This window comes from Exophiala oligosperma (assembly GCF_000835515.1).
Source record: "Exophiala oligosperma strain CBS 72588 unplaced genomic scaffold supercont1.4, whole genome shotgun sequence".
Taxonomy (NCBI): Eukaryota; Fungi; Ascomycota; class Eurotiomycetes; order Chaetothyriales; family Herpotrichiellaceae; genus Exophiala; species Exophiala oligosperma.
The window spans coordinates 2,885,424-2,902,065 of record NW_015622821.1 but is presented as its reverse complement, the minus strand read 5'-3'; the positions used below and the strand labels follow the sequence as shown (position 1 = coordinate 2,902,065).

Genomic DNA, 16,642 nt, shown 5'->3' with positions numbered 1-16,642 from the left:
TGCTTCGTAGGTAGAGCTTCATACGGTGAAGTCTGCAAATGTTTTCCTTCGTCCTCTGAGGCATATGGTCTGTCCCCGGCCATAGATCGATGCATGCTCATTCTCTTCTTGTTATGCTAAGCTCACCCACAAACAGAGTCGACGAGGTTGTTCAGAGTATTCACAATAAGCGAGAAAAAATATACAGACTACATTGTGATAAGATTGAGCATGAGCTATGATACTAATCACCTTCCTTTCCGACGTGTGTAACACTGGGATTGAGTGGGTATCCTTTAAATCAAACCCAGAAAAACTCCCCCAAAATGGCACTGATTGCCTCGAGATCACTGACTCCAAGATTCAATACCCAGACCAACACCTTGAGATATTCTCGCCTTCTTCGCTTTCATATCTGATTCTCCAAAGCTACCAGATCTCTTTTTCGTGTGAGCTGACTTTTGGACCGGGCCAAAAAGCTTTCTCTGCAATACATTGCTGGACTTCTCTGCACCTTGCGACAGCCGTAAACTCTCTTGAGGTCCAGGATTTCGGCGTAGCATGTTAGTAGCCAGCGAACTAGCCTGTGACTGTGGGACATCGTCATTGCTGCCTTCTTCAGCATCGGAGATCGAGATAGTACTATCTCGATCGTGACGTCCTCTCTCGGCAGACTCGATCACCAACTGGGAGGCTGGCGCTGAGAGGGGTACCATAGATTCTGAATAACCCTCATTCTGCGACGGACGATGATGAGCAGGCGCGGTGTGCAACGACGACATTGAGTGGGCGCCTCGAGTATGGCCGTGCTTCAACTTTGACGTATGCGTTTTGGTGGGGGTCGACGGGACACTGAGGCTTTCTCTGCTCAAGACCTGATCTGCTGCTAGAAGTGCGGCGATAGTGCCATGGCTAGGGGCCGATTCAAATTTGGGGATTGCCCTGCGCTGGGGCGTTGTGTATGCATCACGAGGTGTCGCGTACGAGGGAGAAAGGCTCTTGAGTCGACTGAAGTGTTCTCTGTTGTCGCGAATACGTTTCTTAAGCCTCTCGTTCTGCTCCATCAAGAGATCAACCTTGTCCTTTTCTGCTTCGAGTTGTTTTCTGGCACGAAGGAGTTCATGTTCCGCGTCGTCACGCTCATCCTCGAGCATTCTGCATGTTCTGGTCAATGCATCGATTTGTGGTTGCGCTGGAGGCAGCGAGCTGCGCAAGGACCCTGAAGCACGATTCTTGTGTTCGACAGCTTGGAGGACTTCCATTTCTCGTCGAGTCATCTGACGTTCGACTTCAGCCCTTTGTGCGGCCTCTTCTGACTCCATCGCGAGCAAGCTGTGTTGCAACTTGAAGTGCGCGGCAGAGGTTCGAGCTTCTTGAACGGCGGCGACCAATTCTTTGGCCATGTCGCGCAGTTCTTCGATGCCGGCTTGAGCGATCGCATCCGGTGTAGGAAGTGCACGCAGAACATTGCCTTTTAACGTGCTGGGAGGTGATGCAAGTAGAGGATCGCTAGGTCCGATGCTTGCGCGATTGACGGGTGAATGAAAGCGAGGAGGCTGTGTAGATGGAGGAGGGGTCAAGCTTGCGGACATTGCTGGTGGTGAAGCATAGGCCGACTTGCTCATGCTGTCCGCGGAGTGAGAACGAGGAGCCGGCGGAGGTGTTGATGGCACAAGCGATTCAATTGTTGGCATCTCGACGTTGGCCATCTTGGAAGAAGTAGAGTAAGAAGGATTGCCGGGCGTTTGCGCAAGAAATGAGTGAGGGGTGAGCGATCGCTGTCAGAAGATCGAGGCGAGAATGTGCTGTCACTCTGGCCTTGCTTGCTATCGATAGTGGTGGAGTCGCAAGTGTGGTAACTGTGAGAAGATGATACAAGTAGAGTTACGGAAGTGCGCAATGCCTTTTTATGATCGGGCCGCAAGGTGGCACATTGGGATAGCTGTGCTGTGAGTGCGATGCGTGACAGACAGCGGGAGGAGGTTGATTGAAAGGTTGAAGATGGACCACATGAGGATGAAGCGAGGACGATATTTGACAGGTTGGGATTTTGACCATAGGCGAAGAGGCTGGGAGAGCGGGAACCGAGAGGTGGTGGTGGTCGAGGTGGAGCGGAGCCGTTAAAGAGACTTGAAGAAAACCACCCACTAGCGGGTCGTTGGGTATTTACTGGGTACGAGAAGCGCGACGCTGCCATTAAAACACGCGTCGCGAATTGGAGCCCCCGACACGAGGGAGGCATTTAATGACACTACGGAGGACTGTAGGCACAACCCCCGTCAATGCTTATGGGGGGCCATTCGGGGCGTGATCCCAAGGCACTAGACACACTAGGCTCAATTACAATTAGGCGGTTCACTTAGGCCCAATTAGGGCGATTGCCACAACAACGAGGTCGATCGCTGTTCCTTCCCGGCCCCCTTTTTCCTGTCAACAACGGATCTGTTTTTCACAGGAGCTTGGACTTCCTTGTCCTACTGCTCGGTAGTTCCAATATCCTGGGCTGTCTGATATCTGGTACTTCAATATATTGAATGTCCACGATTCAAATGCAGGAGCATTCTTTTTAACGGATATCGTCGTCCCATATTGCAGCATGGACCAAGATTACGGGTCCAATGTGCCGCTGCGTGGTGGCATTCCACGCCTGTCCAGGCTACCCATGCCACGTGCAAGCGCGTCCATGGACAACCTGAAACTCAGTGCCAGAGGTCAACAGGATGACTTGCGTAAGAAATCCGGCTTACCACGTCCATCAGGCCTGGCAGGGCCATTGGGAGAAAATCTAAATCAGTCGCTTCGTTCCCGCTTTGCATGGGGCGAGAAGCCCAGAAATCCGAGAAGCGCGTCGCCAGTGAGGGATGCTCTTCGCGACGCGTACACCGCCACCTTAGAGACAACACCTCCCAATGTAAAAGACGATCCGGCAGTATTTGAAGATGGCTCGGAAAATCCAACCACTGCCAGAGCCGATCATGGAGTCCCAGAGAAACGCAAACCTCGACCGTCATTGTCCGAACGAACGACGGAGACATTATCGCAAGTATCGCCGTGTCCATCGCCAATGCCTAGAAGGACAAGCTTTGTCAACAGCGACAACTCTATGCCACCCCCAATGCGACCGACATCGAGAACATCGCGTCCTACAACTCCAGCAACGACTCGTGCAGAATCGCCGTCGAAGCGAGCCTTTCGACCACCGGGAAGAGCTTCGCCTACCAAAGATGTTGCACCCTTACCCACGGTCATGTCGCCAGGTGATATCTATACACCACCTAGAGCTTTTGTTAGAGACCAGCGGTCAAGAATTGCGAAACCTTTACGAGACCCACGCCGATCAATGAGTTCTGCCTTCGAAAACCCTGCTACGCATCAAAACTCTTCGTCCTCGGTGAAAACTTCCTCCCAGCCCATGAAGGGCAAATCAGTATACGGCAGCAAAACCATTGGGTCTCATACAACAGCGCAGAGGCCCTCCATCTCATCAATCTTCAAGAATCCAGCACTGCCGTCACGAGAGACCAATCCCTTGCCATCTGTGGGCGGTTCAAAGCCAACTGTTTCGAAAGCCAAGGCCAAGCCAGAGAGCAAGACCAACTCGAAGTCAGAGCAGCAACGCCATACCGGGACTGCACAGGAAACACCCGCCACGAGCTCCCCGAAGTCGTCGGCTGCCCTGCGTGAGACGATCGCCAAAGCAAAAGCAGCCAGGAGGGACATGTTGAAGAAATCAGGAGGCGAACCTACACGGCAATCCGACGACTTTTCGACCGGTTTCGGACAGCTCGATGACCTGCCAAATACCGGAGATAAAAAGGTTTTATTGAAGAAGCGTATCCAACAAGCAGTAACGACAGGGCAATTGAACATTGCCGGAATGAATTTGAAACGAATACCCCCAGAGATAATGAAAATGTACGATCCAGAAGACAACAAAATAGACTGGTCCGAAATGGTAGACCTCACGAGAATGAACGCAGCAGATAATGAAATTGAGGAGCTTGAAGGTGAAGTCTTTCCCGACTTTTCTGAGTATGAGCTTCAAAACGACGACGAGAAGAGCAATCAATTTGGAGGCCTAGAATCCATCGACCTCCAACGAAACAATATTCAACGACTTCCTATTGGGTTTCGAAGACTGGCTAGGCTACAATCATTGAATCTAACAGCCAACAAGCTTGAGATTGATGCTTTCCATATCCTTCACCAAATCTCACAGCTGAAAGAACTTTTTTTGGGCGAGAACCTCATCAGCGGAAGTCTAGTTCTCGATCAGTTCGAGTTCCATGATCTGCAAGTGCTCGACCTGCACGGTAACAATATTGACAACCTCGGGGAACAGACGTTGTTGCGCATGAAGAGTCTCAAGAAATTAGATGTCAGTGCCAACAAGCTTTCGAGCTTGCCGTGGGAGACTCTTGGAAGTCTGCCGCTGACTGAACTGAATGTTTCCAAGAACCGTCTCAAGGGAATGCTTTTCCGTTCTGCATCTCACTCGCCTGAACTGCGCAGCTTAAATGCTTCGTACAATGATTTGGAAGGGGTCTGTGACGATGATCTTGACCTACCTAGTCTGCGAACCCTCATTTTGGATGGTAATCGAGTGGCTAAGCTGCCTTCACTAGCCAAATGTAAGCAGCTTCAGATGCTCACGATCGCCGAAAACCAGCTGGATGAAATACCCTCTGAGTTTTTGCATCTCGACCAACTAGCATCGGCCCACTTTGGGCACAATAACATCAGACTGGTTGACCCGGAGGTCTCTAAGATGACAAAGCTGTCCAGCTTGAATCTTGTTGGCAACCCATTACGAGAAAAAAAGTATCTAACTATGAGTACGACTGAGTTGAAATTGGACTTGGAAAAGAAACTGGAGGATCCTAGTCTTGCAACGGGACCACTTGACGACACATTGAAGCCCACACCAGAATATCGGTTCAAGGCTGCTAGTGGTATTCTGGACATGTCTTCGCAATCGTTATCGGGTGTCGACTTGTCTGAAATCCATCTCGACGACTCAAATGGACCGATAAGAACTCTGAACCTCTCGAATAACGACCTCACCACTTTTCCTGTTGACCTTCTCAATCACCCAATGCTGAAGTACTCGCTGCAGGTGTTGGATCTCGGCCACAATCCGTGTCTTCATTCGACAGAATACCTCACTTCAGAGCTTTTCTTGCCAAACCTCAAGTCTTTGTATATCGTCAGTACTGGTTTAACGTCACTTGACGCATTGACGACGTATCTCAAAGCACCGTGCTTGATCGAATTGAACATCTCTTGCCACCGCTTGGCCGGACGTGTCCCTTGGGTACGAGCTTGGTGGCCAACTTGCACAACACTACTCGCCACTGACAACTGGTTCTCAAGTGTCGACGTCGAAGGCGTGCGTGGGTTGGAAGTACTCGACATCCGTAACAATGAGATCGAGACCCTTCCACCCAAGATTGGCCTTTTAGGCAACAAGCCAGGCAGTGCGAGAGAAGCTGGAAAGCTACGTTCACTCGAAGCCAGTGGCAACAAATTCCGTGTTCCAAGACTGGCTATCATTGAAAAGGGCACCGAGGCTGTCTTGAAAGATTTGAGACGAATGATCACTTTAGACGAAATTCCTGAGGGGTGGCAAGAATTTGTTTGATATTGCATTTCCACGATTCAATTCTTACCAAACGGTCAGTCAATTTTTGTTCGACACGATATTTTCTTTCAAATCTGAAGGACTTCTTTAGCAAGCGGCATTCTTCACTTCACATCATTTTATTCACAGCATCTTCACTTCACTCCGTCCTTGTCGCAGAACCTGTTTTTCAAGACGCTGTGACGGGCAGAATCGGCATAAAATTTTGAGATTGGCGTGAGCGACGCTTGGTATTTTGGATAGCGTTTTCTGATTGTATAGGTGGCATGTGCTCCCAGCATGATTAATGTATTAACTAGCCTTCGACTGTAGATACTAGGGCGATTTAGATATCAGGCACTCTGTAGGGAGTATAGGACAAAATTCTATTTAGCACTGTACAATCAATCGTGAGCCAAGTGTCGGTCAATACCTACGACCGTGAAGCTGCTGCAAGGCTGAGGTGGGGTTGTTCCCTACAGGCGGTGACTGGCGGCAGAATCATTTGTGTTGTTTTCGCACTCCAACATGAGACTCGCACTAGAAATGCGCCGCGCATGATCACGAAAGCTTTTCCCAAGTCTCTGTCACCGTCGTCAATATGTCAAGTTAGTACATTCCATGTTCGTACCGTGCTCACCACTGACCGCTTGAACAGACCAATCTCCTGTGCCCGATCCTCCTGCAGATGCCATCTCGGCCCTAAGATTTTCACCGCACCCAGACTCGTTTCGCTTCGCCGTGGCCTCTTGGGACAAGAACGTGTACATTTACGAGCTCACGGACGGGAAGTCGTGCACGCAGACGGCCAAGTTTGAGCACAGGGCGCCGGTACTCGACGTCTGCTTCGGCAAGGACGACAATGAAATATACACGGCTTGCTTGGACTGGGATGTGAGAAGGTTGGTCGGACGAGTTTTATTTGTTCCTTTTGCGCACAAGCAGTGAAGGTCCTTGGCTGACCAATCTCTCTCCATGTATAGGATAGACTTGACGTCAGGGACGCAGACGGTCCTCAGCACCCACGACAACGGAGTCCGCTCCGTGGTGTACAGTAAAGAACACTCTCTCGTCATCTCGGCGGCGTGGGACTCGACGCTGCACATTCACCCCGGAGGCGGTGATGCGGCCTGGAGCACCGCCACGATCAACCTGCCCTCGAAGCCGTTTTCCCTGGCGGTTTCGTCGTCGAAGCTGGTCGTGGCCATGGCCAACCGAGCGTTGCACATCTACGAGCTGAAGGCGCTGGCGAACGAATGCAAGAGCTCGGCGAACTCGTTGCAGAATCGGCTGGACATCGAGCCGTGGCAGCGGCGAGAGAGCAGTCTGAAATTCATGACCAGGGCCGTCGACTGCATGCCCAACGATGAAGGGTACGCTTCGTCGAGCATCGAGGGCCGCGTCGCCGTCGAGTGGTTCGACCCGTCGAACGAGTCACAGGCGAGGAAGTACGCCTTCAAGTGCCACCGCCAACCCGTCGACGACGTAGACGTCGTCTATCCTGTCAATGCCATTGCTTTCCATCCCGTCCACGGTACGTTTGCGACTGGTGGGGGTGACGGCGTTGTGGCGATCTGGGATGCTATCGCAAAACGCCGAATTCGTATCTACCCTAAACTGGCATCGAGCGTCGCGGCCATATCATTCAGCTCGAATGGAAAGTATCTTGCGACAGCGATTAGCCCTGGGTTTGAGGATGGCAAAGACGAAGTTGCTGAAGGGTCCGTTAGTATCTACATCAGAGAACTGGGCGAGAACGAGGTCAAGAGGAAGGCGAAGTGAGCAGGACTTTGTTCTGTTCTAATGCATCTACGACCCCTTTCGGTCACATTGAAGCCACAGAGATGTCTGTTGGGGGCGGGATCTACGACTAGTCTTCGGTTGTACGGACGGGTATCAATGGGGGATATTTGGCGACAATAGACGGTCGCTTCTCCCGAGCTCGGCGCAAAGCAACAGTGCCATCAGCCATGCCAAAGTAGCAGGCGACTGGTCTTTGTCCTCCTATCACCTGGGCTGCCAAGGCCTCGGGACCTGTCGGACCGCAAAAAAGACCAACAGCCAGCACGCCGTTGATCTCTTTGATGGCTTTGGCGAGTTGCTCAACCTCCCAATAGCCGTGCTCGCCATTTCCTAGCCTCTCTGGTGTGCAGTCTGACGAAAGCAAGAGAGGATGAGGGAATGGTGCATCGACAATGAAGAAATCTTGATCGGTCTTGATGGGACCAGCCTTGGCCATATGACCTTCCCGGATCACGGGGGTGGCACCGGTCGGGCTTCGACTCCCAAGCATACGCAGTCGTTGAATGACTTGTCGGGCTGCTTTTGGCTCCACTTCAATGGGAATCGTGGGCCACTTCGTCACCAAACGAGTTTGAAGTTTGCGATAGTCGGTGGGGAGGTCAGTGAAAAGCTACGCAGATATGGGAGCGATACGTACCTGCAACGCAAATGAATGATTTTGCACGCATCGCGACGAGCTTCTCCTGGTATAGACATGCACCTCCTCCTTTGATGCAATTGAGATCTTCGTCCACTTCATCGGCTCCATCGAACGCCACGTCGAGCATAGCACTGTCGGGTAAGGCATCGAACTCGATGGGCACAAGGCCAGCGTTTATAATAAGCTGCTTGGATTGGTACCCCGTCGGCACAAAGCCTACTCTTGAAACATCGATTCCGCTGTTCTTGATTGCTTCCACCACGTAGACAATCGTCGTGCCTGAACCAATGCCGACAAAGCGCGGGTTCTCGGGGAAGTGATTGCGCACTGCTTCTATCGCTGCCGCTTTCTTCGCAGCTTCTATGTCTGCCGCCATGTTGTCGAAGGAGTTGGGTCTGGTCGGAAAGGAGGAGCTCTTGAGGCCGCGGAAAGGTATAGCTGGATTGTAAACAACGAGGAACTTGTTGACCGGTATTCGAGAAGTACCCGGCGAGAGTCTGGTCTGTCTGACTACCAGAAATGAGCTGATTGTAAAGAGAGAGGTGTTGTCGGTCGACTTACGTGTGCGGCTACACAAAGTCGCTAGAAACATGCATGAACCTCTATGGGAATGTGACACCCAAGATTACGTAGGCCGGTTGCTGATGACTGTACGGCTTGCAGATGCAGAAGTACCCAGAGCAACAGCGACAGGAGAAACAGAAGATACAGCGTATGTCTGAGGAATATGTACTGCCTTCAACTCAGGCTAAAGAGGCTGTGTATCTCGAGCGGGAAAAATGAGTCTATCGCAAGAAAACGTGGGGTGAGGCCAGAAAGACGAGCATTGGGCGCCGTCGTCTATGGTGGGCTGCCACAGCGCCTAAGAAGTCCCCTAACAATTGCTGCTAATAAGTATCCGTACTAGAGCTAATTAAGTGACTCGGCACCAGTGACGTCGCTTGATCCCCGCCGCTCGACTTTCCAAATCTGACAAATGTTCGTTGACTGTATCTGTACGGAGTACAACTCGTTCATCAATTGCCTGCGCTTTCTGCTCCTCTGACCAGGCTTGCTACCGCGACCCAGAACCTGCTTGGAGATGAAGGAGTCGTTCAGAAAGTACGAAACTGACTCCCAGTGAGAATATCTGCTGTCCTCTATTGTCCTCGCTACCTGATCCCCCAGTTCACGAACATGGCCGAAATCGCACCTAGAGAAGTCACTCCGCCTCCGCTTCAAGCACCCACAGCCAAAGAGAAGAAATACGACAGACAGTTACGACTATGGGCAGCTTCCGGTCAGAGGGCACTTGAAGAGTCACATGTTCTCCTGGTCATTGGCGACGAGAACCACGGGTCCAACAGCAGCGTCGCTGGTGCCGAGACACTCAAGAACCTCATCCTCCCCAGCATTGGTAACTTCACCATCGCCGACCCTGCGACGGTCACAGATGCCGATCTAGGTGTCAACTTCTTCCTCGAGACAGACAGTCTACACAAGTCAAGAGCACAAGAGACGAGACGGCTCCTCTCCGAGCTAAATCCCGATGTTACAGGCCATGCCATCACGACTCCTCTCTCGGAATGGTTACCGACCGAAACCTCCCTGCAACCGTACAATCTCATCCTACTATGTGCCCCGGTACCCCTGCAATACTTACAACGGATATGCAACTATGCAACGGAACGATCGATACCCGTGATCTACATTCAGTCTGCAGGCTTCCTCGCATCCTTTTCCATCCAGCTTCCTCACGAATTCCCCATTGTTGACACCCATCCCGACCCAGAGAGCACCCAAGACCTACGGCTGCTGGCACCGTGGCCGGAGCTTGAAGCCGTGGTAGACTCCCTGGGCGACATCACCTCATTGCCGGACCACGAACACGGCCACATCCCTTACATCATCCTGCTTCTGCACTATTTGAGAGAATGGAGGAAGTCACACAATGGCTCCTATCCGTCGACCTTCAAGGAAAAGACGGAATTCCGAGACCTGGTCCGCTCCGGCGCAAGAACAAACAACCCAGAAGGTAGCGAGGAAAACTACGATGAAGCATGTGCGGCCGTTCTGAAAAGTATCACGCCGCCGCCGATAGGTAGCGGTTGCAAAGAAATGATGAACATGGCATCATGCACAGATGTCACAAAGGACTCGGCAAACTTCTGGGTAATAGCCAGAGCCATCAGACAGTTCTATGAAACTCACGGCGTCCTTCCTCTCCCGGGATCTCTTCCTGACATGAAAGCAACCAGCTCAGAATACATCAAGCTCCAGAGCACATACAAAACCAAAGCACGTGCTGACGTTGCTGAAGTCACTCGAGTGGTCCGAATGTTGGAAAAAGACCTGTCTCGGACGACAAGTCATATTGAAGACTCGGAAATTGAAGCATTTTGCAAAAACGCCTCCCACGTCCGCGTCCTGACGAATACAAATAACGACCCTGTTCCGTCATTACGATTAGCCCTGGGCGACGCAAAGACCCTTGCGCGATTGCCCACCATGGTGGATAATGACTGGGAAGGCATGTTGCCTGTCTTTGTGGGCTTGAATGCGGCGAATGTGGATGTCAGTGCTATGTCATCCGACGAGGAAGTACAAGCGAATTATGCCAATGCGGTAAAGGAGGTGGAACGGGCCAAGGGCGGTGAACTACACAACATCTCGAGCGTGTTGGGTGGCATGGTGGCGCAAGAGGCCATCAAGTTGCTCACGAGACAGTACGTGCCGGTCGACGGGACTTGCGTATTTGATGGTGTAAGGAGCAAGAGCGCCATTTTCAAGATATAAATAATTCGCGATGTCAATCCTACTTGGCAGGGAGATGCTCATAGACACGTCTTAGGCGCAAAGTTGCGAAAAAGTCCCCAGTCTGGAATACCTACTAATACCCACCTAATGTAGGTAGGTAGGCAAACAAAAGTGCGGATCGACTGAATACGTGGGTAGTCAATGAGAATGGCAATGATGATGATGAAGATGACGACCATGTTAAGATTGCGTCAGCCAGCATAAGACTGGCAGTCAAGAATCATTATCTGATATGAAAGTAGCTTGCAAAAATCACATGGCAGCCCATTCGACGCTGAACGTCCTGACCTGACCCGCAGGGTCTGCACCGCCGATCAGGAAGCCCTTTTTAACACCCGTCCCCAGTCGGCCTCCGCCAACGACATCCATGAGGTCGATCCGCCTGTCCCATTCGAAGCCGGACGCCAGGAAGTGAGAATGGAACCGCAGCTGGTCGCCCGGGTAGACGTTGTACTGACATCCGAACCGGAGCCCGGGGGTCATGAAGTAGCCCTTTTCGTGCAAATGTCTATACATGGGATACGAAGCCGGCAGGCCTTGGACCGTCGACTTGGGTGTCGCACCCACGGACCCGGGGACCAGGTGTTGAGACGTGGCGGGGGTGATGTGGTAGTGACTTGTTGAGGAGTTCACCGCTGGCTCCATCTGCGATGAGACTGGTTCGTCACGCACAGAGCTCTCCCTTGCTGGTGTGTCAGAGGCCGCTTCCTCTTTTTCCCCTTCGGCGAAATCCAACAAACCGGGAGCAGCAGCTTCACCTTGGCGTGGAGTCGAAGGCGGCTCCGTCGAGGCCAGGCAGGCGGTGGTTGCTCTGGCTCGTTTCTCCAATGCCCGCCGTCGACTCTGCTCCTTTTCCTGGGTACTGAGTAGCTCGAATCGCCGGGCTTGCTTTTCGACGTTTGCAAGGTAGTCCGCACGTCTGATGCTGTCGGGAGAACGCAGGACGGCCTGATCGTGGGCTCGCGCATCGTCGACGACGACGGCCACGCCCTTTTCGACGAGCAGTTGAGCTTCCTCGGGCATGATCTCTATCGGTAAGCCGAGGAACAAATTCTGCGACGGCGCCAGAGGTAAGGTTCCGGTCTGCGTGCCGCATATTCGATACTCCCTTCGGAGAAAGCTGGCGACCTTGATATCGAAGAGCAGATATCTTCCACCGACCTGCGAGATCGGGACCGGGAGGTCTGGCTTATAGTCGAAGCCGAGATCTGCTGGGTCATCCATTTTCGGTACGTGTAACCTGCAAAAACATGACCCATTGTTAGTTTCTCTGTGATACGCCCGCCTGGAGAATAGAATAAAAACAAGAAGTTGTTCTCACTAGGAGATCATATTTCAACAACGATTTTTTTCGTTTCAATCACATAAACCCAAAGGGCTTTTTATCAGTGGATTGACAGATTATAAAAAATTGTATAATCATGCAAATATGTAGAAAGACTGTGTGAACAGGTAGGTTACCTTACTTACCAAAGCTGTACAGGACGGACGGAAATTCCCACGGATGCAGTACTCGATCTTTGCAAGGAGCAACCTCGGAGGTAGAATGGATTGGTGGTCTGGCTTGAAGAAAAGGTCTTCAAGCAGAAGACGAGACACTACATGACTTTGTGTGCTAGAGTCATCAGACAACAAGGTCGAGGAGAGAGTACAACAGCATTTTATCTAATTAGAGAAATATTCTGAGTCGAGGATTTCCTTGGCGTCTACTGGTTCCTTTCCTCGTTGCCTTACATAAGCTGCCAAGGACAGTACGATGAGGTCCGTGACAGGGACAAGTACGGAGTACGAGGTATGTATTTGCATAAAGCACACGACACATTGCAAACACCGTACTACCGTTCTCCTTGATCAAGTCAAGGTACCCATCGATATCCTTGAGCATTTACGAGGATGGTCGGGAAATCGAACCTGGATATCATACACGAGTGTGACAAGTGCGTGAGAATAAAAATTCCCGTGGATTACAAACTAATTGAGAAGCTTTCCATATCACTTAGAGAATCCCACGGCGTACGATTCTGCGTTCAAGGACTACTATCAATTCAAAGTAGAAGGATGCCAGGTATCTCTAGGCTATGTGTCTGCTGATGTTGCAACCAAACTGCCGTCCTCCAAGCATTGGAGCCTTGATCAAGGCAATCGAATACTGGCATTCCAACCTCGGGATGAGGAGGGACAGCATGTGAAAGCATTAGAAGGCCGCAACAAGATCTTGGCGCAATATTTACAGAGCGTGAGAGAACAGAAAATCTTTCGCGTGCTGGATGGTTGGCGCAGTGAGCTGTACCCCATCTACGGACCTGGCAAAGAGCTCATTCTCAGCATGGAACGCTCTGCAACCCCCCTCTTCGGCGTTGTCACATATGGAGTGCATATGACGGGCTACGTCCAGACCGAAGAAGGTATGAAGATCTGGGCGCCTCGCAGAGCTTTGACCAAACCGACGTATCCTGGCATGATGGATAACACCGTTGCCGGAGGGTTAAGCACGGGAGAAAAGCCTTTCGAATGTCTGGTGAGGGAATGTGACGAAGAAGCCTCGTTGCCGGCAGATGTCGTACAGTCCGCCAAAGCTTGTGGTACGCTGACTTATTTCCACGTCCGAGATTCGAGAGCTGGCGGCGAAATAGGCCTGTGTCAACCTGAATGCCAGTACATCTATGACCTCGAGCTTCCATCGAATGTCATCCCGAAGCCTGGCGACGATGAAGCCATCGACTTCCAGCTTCTGACAATAAAAGAGGTCAAGGATGCGATGGCCGAGGGCAAGTTCAAACCAAACTGCGCTCAAGTGCTGGTGGAGTTTTTTGTGAGGCACGGAATACTGACTCCAGAGAACGAGCCTGATTATATCGAGATCGTGTCCAGGTGTCACAGGAAGCTAGGGTTTCCGACACCATGATATCGGCACCAGGCATTTGCAACCACCATTTTCTTTGAATAGGAAATGCTGGACCTGGGCCCCAGACAGATTGTTTGTGGCTTTATTTCTTGATGAGCAGATAGACATAGTCGATTCTTAACGCGTTGAGCAAGGCGTAGGGACCGTCCATGTAGAGAAGGAGGCCACCAAAAGATACATAGACCTTTCTGTTATGGCAAGATCAGTAAATGCCAAACAGAACTTTCGGGACCAACTCACATATTGTCTTTTTCACCTTCCTCAAATCTGTAGATTTTGCCGTGGCACACGTAGTCAAACTCATCGGCCAGTGTCTGTTCTCCTCTTCCAACGTCTCTCCAGCCCTTTCCGTCATCCTTACTGCCGTCCAAGTTGAGGGAAAGAGCCAGCGCAACGGTCATGCGATCATCGACATTCAGAGAGTACAGCTCAGTGTTGACATCGAGGGTGAGGAGCACTTCGCTTCCACCCTCGCTGAAAGCTTTGATGCGGGAGACCTTGTCATACTTGGCGTTATTGAGCTCAGTAATCTTGAAGCTGTTTTCGAAGAGGATGTTTTCCGACATCTTAATGGGTTGGCAAACGGGGCAACAGAGAGAGGACTTGTAGGAAGCGCGCGGGTGTGGTGGGTTTGATCACTTGGTTGTTGAAGTGGTGGCAGAGTGCAGAAATAATTTTTGGGCGCAGTCGCGTAAATCAGTCCGAGCACCCAAAATTTTGCGGGCGGGTACAAAGAAGGGCATTTTCAGACCGAATCCCAAATTCCAGCCCAAATGCTTCCCACCTGCAAAACTTTTCACCTTTGCTTTGTATTGCGGTCGCGTATGAAACGTCGATGTCCTTCCGCAAGCGCAATGTAGGCCTTTCAGGCTCTTCGCGCTCCGAAAGTACACCGTCGTCGCTGGAAAAACACGTTCAATTCCCTGGTACTCGGCCTTCACCGGTTGACGGACGGTTGACAACCTCGACTGGCACTGCCAGCCTTGACTCGCTGCTTGCTGGACATTCTGCCCTGGTCCTGGGAAGCTCAGTACTCATCGAAGAGAATGGTACGACTGACTACGCCGGCGCACTTCTACGGTTCTTTGCCGCAGAAGGCTTACTGCAAGGTCACCATGTACACGTCGTTGGAATGCCCGAGCACTGGGGACGAGAACTTCCGGGAGCTGTTGCGCAGACGGCGGATAAGAAAGAGAAGCATGTCGAGAACACGGAAAAGATGAAGATCGCTTGGAGATATGAGAGTCTGGGACAGTTCGGAGCCAGTACAAATGCAAGAGGTGGGCACACTCTTCCTTGTAGCACAGCCAGATTCAATGCTATATCATCCATGAAAGGTTGCAAATATGCTCTTCATCTTGGGCTGACATCTTTGTGCTTTACCAGAGCGGTCGCAACCACTGACAGCCTCAAAAGCCCAAGGAGATGACACAGCTCCTCCATCATTCTGTCACACTTTCGATCTGACAAAGAGACTCGTTCACCCTGCTTCCTCGAAGTTGGACTTTTTGCAACTCGACTTCAATCCAGCCCTGTCTCCTTTTGGCCCTGTGTTGAAGCAGCTCAGCAACGCCGTTTCAAGCTCTGCACCCAACACGGTCCACCGTGTCGTTATTCCCTCACTGCTCTCCCCTGCCGTATATCCACAAAACTGCAGCCAGCCTGAGTATGTCCTACAGTTTCTGCATGGGCTTCGTGCGCTCTTTGCTGAGTATCCAAACCGAATGAGCGCCATGATGTCACTCCCTCTGTCCCTCTATCCTCGATCGTCGGGGGTAGTAAGATGGATCGAGCTGTTGAATGATGGCGTCTTCGAGCTTTCTCCTTTTCCTCACTCCGCTGACGCTGATGCACCGGCTCCTCGTGGGCCGTCAGGGACGACAGAAGAGTCCCCTCAAGGATTGTTGCAGGTTCATCGTTTGCCAATGCTGCACGATCGAGGGAGTGGTACCGTCCCTGCTGAAAACGACTGGACATTCACTTTAAGCCGAAGGAAATTTACCATCAAGCCATTCAACCTACCTCCGATCGATAGTGGTACAGAAGCTCAGCCTGCCTCTGCAGCCGAGCAGAAGGGTAAGAAGGCAGATGTCGAATTCTGAACTCTCAACCGTGGGCTCAATCTCTCTCGTCGTCATGAACCATATGTCGCTCATTGAGCATACTTTCCAACTCGATGTGCTCCGAAGAACTCGGCCCAGGATTGGTCATAGTTCGGAAATAGTTGTGGTCATACGATCCATGCCTGGGATTGATGCTGAAGCCTGACACTCTCGCCCTGAAAGCATCCCCTAGACATGAAGACAGCGCTAGGAAGACTATACCCACATTAGCTTTCACCCTTGAAGGAAGACGTGCATCGATTATACCTAGGAAACACAGCAAGGGGACGAAAAAAAGCAAGCCTAGAAGCCAGAAGATACCCATGAGGAATTGAAGCTTTCAGAAAAGACCTTGAAACTGAGGCGATGCCAAATGCACCACGAATTGAAGTTGGATACCAACGCAAAGGGAAGCAAGTGTGCAAAACATCAGAAGCAATGGAGATGGAGTCAAGCACCTGAGGTCTCAATGGTGCGCAGGACATCTAGGGCGGAGCTGATGATGTGCGAATGCACTATGCTCGGATCAAAGCATTTCCGGTCCAGGAACTTTACAAGAGACTGATGTGTCTAATCGTACTCGGTGCCTGCCTTAGCTTAGCATCGCATGGGCATGTCTACGATCTACGACCTTATTCACCCGCATGGAGGATGCATGGCGCACTGTTGTAGAAGTGTTGGCTAGATACGGAGTACTCCTCCACTGGCGTGACAGGACAAAACCCCTGTCTAGCGTGTCAATTGCCGGCATGGAGCAAGGATAGACGCTGGCTCCAGTGTGAGATCATACGCCTCAA

The 16,642-nt window shown here is 51.4% G+C and overlaps 9 protein-coding genes across 9 annotated transcripts; 5 read left to right on the top strand and 4 right to left on the bottom strand.

The window, feature by feature from the left end:
• Positions 1-180: 180 nt before the first annotated feature.
• Positions 181-2,086, bottom strand: PV06_05123 (uncharacterized protein). The gene has a single exon (XM_016406093.1). It carries the CDS (start codon positions 1,686-1,688, stop codon positions 327-329), a length of 1,362 nt encoding a protein of 453 aa, XP_016264299.1. The 5' UTR covers positions 1,689-2,086; the 3' UTR covers positions 181-326.
• Positions 2,087-2,575: 489 nt separating this feature from the next.
• PV06_05122 (uncharacterized protein) lies at positions 2,576-5,987 on the top strand (the record flags this gene model as incomplete). Its single annotated transcript, XM_016406092.1, has 1 exon — positions 2,576-5,987. One exon carries the CDS (start codon positions 2,576-2,578, stop codon positions 5,618-5,620), a length of 3,045 nt encoding a protein of 1,014 aa, XP_016264298.1. The 3' UTR covers positions 5,621-5,987.
• Positions 5,988-6,163: 176 nt separating this feature from the next.
• Positions 6,164-8,205, top strand: PV06_05121 (uncharacterized protein). Its single transcript, XM_016406091.1, has 3 exons — positions 6,164-6,207; positions 6,258-6,501; positions 6,583-8,205. The coding sequence occupies exons 1-3, from the start codon at positions 6,201-6,203 to the stop codon at positions 7,379-7,381; spliced, it is 1,050 nt and encodes a 349-aa protein (XP_016264297.1). The 5' UTR covers positions 6,164-6,200; the 3' UTR covers positions 7,382-8,205.
• On the bottom strand, positions 7,470-8,418 carry PV06_05120 (ribose 5-phosphate isomerase A; the record flags this gene model as incomplete). Its single annotated transcript, XM_016406090.1, has 2 exons — positions 7,470-7,933; positions 8,040-8,418. The coding sequence occupies 2 exons, from the start codon at positions 8,416-8,418 to the stop codon at positions 7,470-7,472; spliced, it is 843 nt and encodes a 280-aa protein (XP_016264296.1).
• Positions 8,419-9,053: 635 nt separating this feature from the next.
• PV06_05119 (uncharacterized protein) lies at positions 9,054-11,142 on the top strand. Its single transcript, XM_016406089.1, has one exon. The coding sequence runs from the start codon at positions 9,219-9,221 to the stop codon at positions 10,815-10,817; it is 1,599 nt and encodes a 532-aa protein (XP_016264295.1). The 5' UTR covers positions 9,054-9,218; the 3' UTR covers positions 10,818-11,142.
• Positions 11,011-12,478, bottom strand: PV06_05118 (tRNA-intron endonuclease). Its single transcript, XM_016406088.1, has 2 exons — positions 12,309-12,478; positions 11,011-12,078 (listed from the first exon to the last, which is right to left on the bottom strand). The coding sequence occupies exon 2, from the start codon at positions 12,060-12,062 to the stop codon at positions 11,091-11,093; it is 972 nt and encodes a 323-aa protein (XP_016264294.1). The 5' UTR covers positions 12,063-12,078; positions 12,309-12,478; the 3' UTR covers positions 11,011-11,090.
• A 253-nt stretch (positions 12,479-12,731) lies between these two features.
• Positions 12,732-13,917, top strand: PV06_05117 (uncharacterized protein; the record flags this gene model as incomplete). The annotated part of the gene is made up of 2 exons (XM_016406087.1): positions 12,732-12,775; positions 12,822-13,917. The coding sequence occupies 2 exons, from the start codon at positions 12,732-12,734 to the stop codon at positions 13,741-13,743; spliced, it is 966 nt and encodes a 321-aa protein (XP_016264293.1). The 3' UTR covers positions 13,744-13,917.
• Positions 12,901-14,383, bottom strand: PV06_05116 (uncharacterized protein). Its single transcript, XM_016406086.1, has 2 exons — positions 13,984-14,383; positions 12,901-13,931 (listed from the first exon to the last, which is right to left on the bottom strand). The coding sequence occupies exons 1-2, from the start codon at positions 14,307-14,309 to the stop codon at positions 13,826-13,828; spliced, it is 432 nt and encodes a 143-aa protein (XP_016264292.1). The 5' UTR covers positions 14,310-14,383; the 3' UTR covers positions 12,901-13,825.
• Positions 14,384-14,537: 154 nt separating this feature from the next.
• PV06_05115 (uncharacterized protein) lies at positions 14,538-16,466 on the top strand. The gene is made up of 2 exons (XM_016406085.1): positions 14,538-15,023; positions 15,130-16,466. The coding sequence occupies exons 1-2, from the start codon at positions 14,579-14,581 to the stop codon at positions 15,843-15,845; spliced, it is 1,161 nt and encodes a 386-aa protein (XP_016264291.1). The 5' UTR covers positions 14,538-14,578; the 3' UTR covers positions 15,846-16,466.
• The last annotated feature ends 176 nt before the right edge of the window (positions 16,467-16,642 follow it).

Coding starts and splice junctions, on each gene's coding strand:
- PV06_05118 (XM_016406088.1), bottom strand. CDS start 12,062: ATGGATGACCCAGCAGATCTCGGCTTCGACTATAAGCCAGACCTCCCG.
- PV06_05116 (XM_016406086.1), bottom strand. CDS start 14,309: ATGTCGGAAAACATCCTCTTCGAAAACAGCTTCAAGATTACTGAGCTC. Junction 13,932..13,983: donor GAAGGTGAAAAAGACAATAT/GTGAGTTGGTCC, acceptor TTGCCATAACAG/AAAGGTCTATGTATCTTTTG.
- PV06_05115 (XM_016406085.1), top strand. CDS start 14,579: ATGTCCTTCCGCAAGCGCAATGTAGGCCTTTCAGGCTCTTCGCGCTCC. Junction 15,024..15,129: donor AGCCAGTACAAATGCAAGAG/GTGGGCACACTC, acceptor GTGCTTTACCAG/AGCGGTCGCAACCACTGACA.
- PV06_05123 (XM_016406093.1), bottom strand. CDS start 1,688: ATGGCCAACGTCGAGATGCCAACAATTGAATCGCTTGTGCCATCAACA.
- PV06_05119 (XM_016406089.1), top strand. CDS start 9,219: ATGGCCGAAATCGCACCTAGAGAAGTCACTCCGCCTCCGCTTCAAGCA.
- PV06_05121 (XM_016406091.1), top strand. Junction 6,502..6,582: donor TTGGACTGGGATGTGAGAAG/GTTGGTCGGACG, acceptor CTCCATGTATAG/GATAGACTTGACGTCAGGGA.